The 8,443-nt window shown below is 31.3% G+C and overlaps 1 protein-coding gene across 1 annotated transcript; it reads right to left on the bottom strand.

The window, feature by feature from the left end:
* Window positions 1-1,059: 1,059 nt before the first annotated feature.
* Window positions 1,060-7,489, bottom strand: LOC100790713 (BEL1-like homeodomain protein 9). The gene is made up of 4 exons (XM_003551464.5): window positions 6,197-7,489; window positions 2,095-2,456; window positions 1,826-1,886; window positions 1,060-1,726 (listed from the first exon to the last, which is right to left on the bottom strand). Exons 1-4 carry the CDS (start codon window positions 6,974-6,976, stop codon window positions 1,208-1,210), a joined length of 1,722 nt encoding a protein of 573 aa, XP_003551512.1. The 5' UTR covers window positions 6,977-7,489; the 3' UTR covers window positions 1,060-1,207.
* Window positions 7,490-8,443: the final 954 nt, after the last annotated feature.

Here is an 8,443-nt window from a genome sequence, read left to right as displayed (position 1 = left end):
GAAAAAATCTTGATCAACATCAATGAAACATAGCTAACAAGGTCGATGTTGACCATAAAAACGTTGGAAATCGGTACTTGTGTGTGAGAGAATGTGAAAGTGAAAGTGAGAACAAGAGTCTCTAATTTATTTTTTTTTGAAAGAATTTAAATTTTCATTATTTTAATTAATCAAAATGGTTCCTAAAAATATTAAGATTTCAATTTACTTTCAAAAATTCTATCAAAACAAGTTATTTTTATGATGAATCATTTAAATTTTCTTAAAAAAAAATGAATTCTCGAACTCTATTGTTCCATTGAAACGCATTAATGTATTCTATACCTAAATCCTTTTTGTTCTAGAGGTATTTCAATTGGGTGAATTCCAAGGTGAAGTACTAATTTTTCTGCCTCATCAGTGAAACCTCAAAATTTATCGTAGGATATAATATTAAAAAATTAGACGGATCAAATTTATTACTGGAACCGATTAGTAATTTTACTTCCATTTATGAATTTAATTTGTTTATAATTTGCAACAGTTACAATTACAATTTGATAACTAGTTAGTAATATCAATTTATCGTTAAAAGAATACTTATTTCTATTTTTTCAACAAAAATATTAAAAGATGTTTGCTTAGAATTACGTTAATTTTAGAATATTTTACGGTATTTCCTTAAAAAATCATGGGATTTATAGAAATTGAATAAATCATTTAGACTATTCAAGCTAATTCATTACTTCCCTGATTAAAATTTATTGTATTAATTATTTACGAAAACTATTAACAAAATTTTTATTTTTTACAAAAAGAAACTAAAAATACCGATATATGTGTGCCATTTTGTGTGCCAAATTTAACATATTTTAGAAAATATAACTTAAAAAGGTTGACCTGATGGTAAAAAAAAAAGTTGTCCGTTCAAATTTTACAAACAAAATTAACAAACTAACTACTTTGAGGATAATAAAAATAAAAACTTCGGCACAATATTTCTCCCCCTAAAATGAATTTACAATGACTTTACAGTCTTGTTGGCTTAATAATTATGAGACCACTTAATCACAAACTTAGTAGCACCATCGAAGGCCAATATTTCAATCACTTTCCTTTTTCCTAATTTCCGATGATTGATTACAGCAACAACAGAAATATGGTTAGTATAATATAATATCACCGAATCAAATGATGTCCAAGCAAGGTGAGTAGATTGAAGACATCTTCAGCATGCAAAATCATGCAACAATTGCCCTCCTCCAATAACATCTCTTCCAAAATGTCGATTTTGTGATTCAAAACTACTAAGAACATAGCCCTCAGGCTGAAGGGCAACGCCAAAACGTTGAGCTGCACTCATTCCAAAGGGCTCAAACAACCCAATACCGTGATGATTTTGGTGAAGACCAAGTGTGAGAGACACCCCATTATTGCTCACTCCAACACCCATGACTTGCTGATTGCCTGTGTTGGTCTGATTCAGCTGCTCCTGACTCCTCACTTGCTTGTTAGCAAGTTCATTTCTAGGGTGTTTATAAGGGGCATCATGAAACTTCTCCATGGAGGTGGATGGATTCTCAGTAACAACAGAGTTGTGATCTGAAGGTAAATGATCACTTAGGTTTTTCTTACTTCTTTCTTCCCAATGTGACCTCTTTTGACCTTGTTGTGATTCTAGCATATGTATTTCCTCCACCATTGGTTTCCAAAGCCTTACTCTTGCATTAATAAACCAATTAGACACCTGTTAAAAAGATATAGTCAAGAAACAATTGTAGAATCCATCAACAAGTACATTTGAAATAGATTTACAAGAGATGGATCATTTATCTTGAATCTTCACCTGGTTGCGAGATAGACCGGTTTGTTTAGCCAACATTAACTTGTCAGTATCAGTAGGATAACTGTATCAAGAGAACAATAATTGAGTAATATAGACACCTTAGTCTCATGAAATTAAGGGTGGGGGGGTCCATATGCATGTAAGCATTCATGTATTAGTTGTTTAGGTGAGGAATGAAGGAAACAGTGAAAAACCAACATGTCCATGAAGTTTATATCAAACACAAGGCATTACTCGATTCGTGTTAATAAAATTTAAATAGTACTTACGGGTGCAGAAAGTGTTCAAACAACCAGGCTCGGAGAACACTCACAGCTCGCTCAGGGAGTCCTCTTTGAGGTCGCCAAACTGGTTGCTGGTGCTCAAGAAACCCTGGCCTTTGGCTGTGAGTGCCCCTATCACTGCTGTGGAACCTTGGAGATTCATCCTTTCTGTTGCTTATCTGAAAAGGAGCCTTGTTGATGAACTGAAGCTGGTCAGTAATAGCATTCTTCAAGCATCTAAATGGTTTCGACATGGCATTTATAGCCAAACTTGCGTACGGGGCCACATTACCAAGGCCTGCAACATACTCAAATGAAGTTATCACTGCATGCATCTGTTGATAATACTGCCTGTACCTCCTGTGAACCTGTTTGTGATTAACAAAGAAGATTTCATATAATTAAGATCAAATATTGAAATTTTTGGTGGTTAGGTAACATACTGAGATTCTCTGCACTTGTATCAGTAGCAGCAGGGACTACTTAATTACCAACTATATAATGTTGAAGGACTTAGGCAATGAAGTTCTGTAATTAATCATAGAATTCCCCAACTTTTAACATCTAATTGGGCTCTATACATTCAGGTTTCAGATAATCCATCACAACGGTAAGGGAAGAATAGAGCAATTTTATGCACCATCCAATGAAAAATGAGAACTAAGATTGTGTTCCATTACCATAAACCTATACATTCTTAAGATAGAGATGGAGTACAAGACTTGTGATAGTCATACATGAAACTCCACAGAAATCCTTATTCATCGTAGCATCTTACATTAATAGATTTACAAACAAATTCAAGAATATAAAAATAGCAAGCAAATAAATTTGAACTTTCTACACAACCTCACATTCTATACCTTGAATCCAATAAATTTGAACTTCAAAACCATAACATAATCATGGGTTGATGTCCAGGTGTTTTGTACAACAGCGAGATAGGTAGAAGTCCCCATCTTGTGTCCAGTAAAATTTTAATTCTGTGAACTTTGCAATTTTATATATTAGGAAAATTTAAATTCAGAAGTTTTGAGTTTGCTGGAAGTGCTTGGTGCATTAAGGGTAAGAAAATCTTCCTCCCATGCGCAAATTTACAACACTGAGAGAAAAAAAATGAATCAAACAAGCTACAGTTCAAATTGTCAAATGATAAGAAACAAAATAAAACCGCAACGGATAACTAGAGTTTAATTAGCAAGATCAATTTAGAAGGAATCACTATGATGACAACTATAAAATTCAAATAAGGAGTAAAGTGAATATCAACAACTGCGCGCCTAATAAAACCACTAAAAAGAAAGAAAAATAATACTCAGTATAACTTGATTTCATTATAATTTGTAAACAACTTCTTCCACCTCAAAATGTATAAATATAATTATAGTTGTATTAGTTTACATGGTGTAACGTTTTCATGTTTTATATATATATATATATATATATATATTTAGAGTTATAAGTTGTGCACATCATTTTAATTTACATAAGATTTTACAACAATTCAATCATTGCACAAGAGCAAGGACCCACAGGTATGTATGTTGGTCTTCCACAGGAACCAATCCCTGTCCAGGAACTGTGGTAAAAGAAATATAGGGACCAAGCAGTGTTCAGGAAACATTTTCCTTGTAGCTTATAAAGAAAATACAGTATTTGAACTAGTGAACATTCTTATTCCATTTCCCTTCTATTCTTTCACTTTTCAATCATGTTTTCTTTACTCTTTTAACAAAAGATTAAAACCAATATATTGATTTACGCACATCAGACTGCTTACAAGGTTTACACACATATCATTGAGGAATTGACCTGACCAAATAGGTATTGGTTATATTCCACCGTTGATTCCACCCCCTCTCCCCATGTTCCCAAAGGTTTTCCACTAGGTTCAATGCTTTTGAAAGGAAATACAAGGCGTGGATTTTTATTTTTATTTTATATCAACTTCAATAAATATCTATTTAAGGGGTTAAAAACATGTCCATGCCTTGTATTTCCTTCCAAAAAATTGAACTCTGGTATAAATGACTGCTTAAGCAAGAATAGGTTCCACCTAAAGAAAAATCATAAAGCATACTCAAACATGACAACTACCAAATGGTACAACATACACCACCAATCTTAATGACAAGTCACATATATACTCTAATGCCACATAGATAGTACCATTTTATTATTCATCGCCTTTTTCACTTTTCAAGGTTATATTTATTCTCTGAAGGAACTGATTGGGGCACAATGCATGTGCATATTGATGCCCTACATTTGACAATATAAGACCACTGAGCGCTCACATAGTACGTCTGTGCCTACGGGCATTATGATTGTTTAGAAGAGGCATATTTGTGGCATTGCATGGTATTACAATAATTTTATACTGCAGCTAGCTTACTAAGAAAAGTAAAAGTTAATTCATAATGAATGTAAAATTAATATTTAGTATCCACTGTAAAATATATAAGATTTGCATCCTAATCTTTTATAATTAAACATAACAAGCCATGTATCGGCTAAATATGCATGGCCTATCAGAAATTATTAGTACCAATTTCATGTGAGAAGATCAGTTTCATTTCATAGAATCAATCTGCAACTAATAATTGTCAAACATAAAGTGAAAAATTATATTCTATCATGACATGACATACAACTACTATAGCATCCAGAATTTTAATAGTTTTGTTGTCAGAGTAAAACCCCAATAACACAATCATAGTTACTTTAATCCCAATCTAAAGCCAATCCTAGATAAAGGTAAAAAAAAACCCTTGTCATATGTAAGTTTCTTTAATCCTAGAACAACAAGATCATATCAAATACTCACTTTTTCGGAGTATAAATCTTTTCCAATGGATTCCTTCAATCACTTTATATGCACATTAATTACCCAAACCAATCTGGATGACGTCCCTTACTAGAAAATATTTCTATACATGTCAGACACTTTACACTCCCAATCTTGCTGTGCATATATTCCCTCCCAATAACTTTTCCAAAAAGACAACCAAGTTCACCAAGGCCACCAATATCTCACCGAATACAGGCATCATCTTTAAGCAAATAAAATATACTACCTTTTTCCCTCCTATTTATAAGATCCAAAATTTTAAATTTATTTATTCTTTTATAAAAGACTAAATCTGTATTAAGTATTTTTAAATTAAAAATATTCTCAATTAAATAAAAGAGAAAGAGATTATATTAGCAAGCAAGAGAAACATTATTAACAATGACATTTTAAAAATAATATATAAATTTAAGATATATTTATTATTATTAATTACATTAACTATTTTTAAAATCTTAATGAATTAGGTAATTAATTGGTCTTAGTAAATAAAAGCCTATGCCCACACGTACAAACTAAAAAAAAAAACTACGCGATTCCTTCATGTAATCCAAAATATGGAATGCTAGTTCAGAAGTGACTAGCAAACCCCTTAATGCAATCATTAAGTACACATTGATGATAACTTAGGACTTAATTTTTAAGGCCAGAAAGAAAACCCTGACAAACTAAAATCAAGAATCCACTCCTGCACAAAATTTATCTAAAATAGTGTAACACCACTGAGACTTATCAGAATGAAACACACAATTCACACACACACAAAAAAAACAAAAACAAAAAAATTATATGAATTACTCTCTGCTCTATTTAATCATTCGACCTCATTTATTTAATTTTAATTTTGTTTTTAATCACTCCATTTTATTCATGATAAAAAATTCCAATGAAAGGGTCGTTTTCCCTAAAATTTTACGTAAATTTCTTTGAGATAAATAATCTTTTCCGGACAATTCAAAATGTGAAGTAAGTCTTCGTAATTTAAATATTGGTAAATTTGAATATTTGAAATTCAATCGATCCCAATTTTTTTTCTTGTAAAATAACAGGTATAAAATCATAAAAAAATTTCATTTTAAAAATAAATTTATTTTTTAGTTGAGATTAAAAAATAAAATAATATCAGCTAACTTAAACTTTCTTAATTAAGATGAAATTAGTTATTATTTTATCTTATATAATCATGAAACCCCATTACATGAAATCTTTAATTTACCATAACTCAGATCCGAAATGAAAAAAAAAAAAAAAACATACCTCGTCAAGCATGGTTAATAGTCTACACTTCTTCATCCTACCATAATTTTGATATTCCCCAAGTGGATCATCCCCACCAACAACTTCACTAGCACTAAAACCCTCACGAGGAGGTTCCATCAACGATGCATCAGGAGCAATAATCTTCTCGGTGGTGTAAATTCCACGAACCCCAACATCACATAACTCTTCCAATAATTGCTGTGCGGGTTTCAAGAACCTCGATCCCTTCAATATCGAAGCATACCCCGTAAAGGGTCCAAGTGGAACAGAATTCCTCGAAACCTCACTGTTACCTCCAACCAAACCCGGATTAACAGCCCCATATCGCTGAAGATTCAGTTCCAGAGGGTAATGATGAGTGCTGTTACTGTGGGAAGACAAGGACAAAGACAAAGGCTCAGGCTTGAACACCATCATTTCACTCCCATCATTGTAGGTGTCACCATATTCCCTAAGGTTCTGAAGCTGGTATAAAGGGTTGTTGTTGTTGATGATGACTTGAATTGCATCACCATTCACAACCGCTCCTTTAACAAACCCCATCATCAAATTGGAACCTTCTTGTTCCTTAGCAGCAGCACCACCACCACCTTGTTGGGTGGCACAAGCTAACAAATCAGAAGGAATAATAAGCGAAGGATCGTAGAGAGAGGCTAAAGTAGGGCAAGTGGAGGAAGATTCAACGAAACAATAAGGTTGGTGCTCAGGGAAAACTCTCAGCTTGTTCCTTCTACTTTGTTGTGGGACATGGTAGTGCTCAAAACCCTCCTCAGCCATAGTGCAGAAAAGAAAAGTGAGCCGTTTTGATGATGAAGAGAGAAAGAGAGTGGAAGAGCAGAAGAGCTGCAGAGAAGAACAGTGGAAGTGATAGTGACTGTGAAAGGAAAGGATATAATAATTATGATCATGATCTTATGCAGAGAAAGTGGCGCAGGTTGTCACAGAGATACGTGAACTGAACTGGTTTTAGGAGAAGTTGGTGTGTGGTCTCTACACGCATCTGAACTGAAACCACTGCACACCAACTCACAAGAAAACACGGTGTTTTTTTTTCCTCTCTCTCTCTCTCTGTGTATGAACTATGAAGTGTTGTTTTCTACAGGTAATAACTGTGGCTTGTTCACTTCTCTTTCTCTTTTCTCTCTTGAAAATTGAAACTCCAAAGGGAAGGGTGCAAGGTGCTCATGATACACCTTGGGGCTCGAAAAGAGACCGGCTATTTCCGGTAATAATCGAACAGCGCTGCTTCTGTGTGTTGCAGATACTATTTCTGACAACTGGGTTTTGAGTCCTGTCGTTTTGTGAACCCTCTTGTGTCGTGTGTCTTTGTGAGCTTTAGTATTTTATATTATTTACTGAACACTAAGATTAGAAAATTATTTAAAATTATAATTTTATAGAGTATATAATAAAGTAAAATGAAATAGAATACAAGTAATTTAAGTTAAAAGTTTTAAATTAAAATAAAATATAAAAGTGTGATTTTTTTTCGTGTTTTATTGCTTATTTTATTATTTTAAGTTTCATTTCTTATAATATTAAATCATCTCGTAGGGCTAAATTGCAAACAAACACAAAGTTAATCTTTATATTTTATGTGATTAATTTATATTTTTATATAATTGAAAATTATAATAAATTTAGTTTTAATTAAAAGTTTTAATGAATAAATATAAATTGTATTTAGGATTATAAATGATAATTTAAATTATTATATAAAGTTATTATTAATTATTCACAATTTTATAATTACTGAAATTTAATTTAAAAAATAAAAAATTAAAAATAATAATAATAATAAATGAAAATATTAAATATAAAAAGAGTAATAATAAAAATAAAAGACTAACTTTTTTATACATACCCTCTAGTCTCAAATATAAGAAAAAATATAATTTTTATAAATAAGAAAATTTAAATAATTAATTTTATCTTATTTAATATTATTATTTCTAAAATATGTTTAATTGAGATTTTAGTTTTAATAATTCTTTTTTATTGCTAATAAAATATAATTTGAGAAAAATTAGTATTTAATTAAAATTGATATAATTAAATATGATTAACTAAATTTTTTTTAATTAGTGTTAAACAATTTTTTTCTGTGAGACCAAAAAATAGAATTATAAGAATCAATTTCATAAAAACATCAAATAATTTATACATATTTTAAAATCAATTAGTCTCTTTGAAAATAAAAGATGAGTATAAAAATATGTATAATAGAGCTTAAAATAGTAGGAA

The sequence above is a fragment of the Glycine max genome, chromosome 18 (assembly GCF_000004515.6).
Source record: "Glycine max cultivar Williams 82 chromosome 18, Glycine_max_v4.0, whole genome shotgun sequence".
NCBI lineage: Eukaryota > Viridiplantae > Streptophyta > Magnoliopsida > Fabales > Fabaceae > Glycine > Glycine max.
This window is presented reverse-complemented; position numbering and strand designations above follow the sequence as displayed.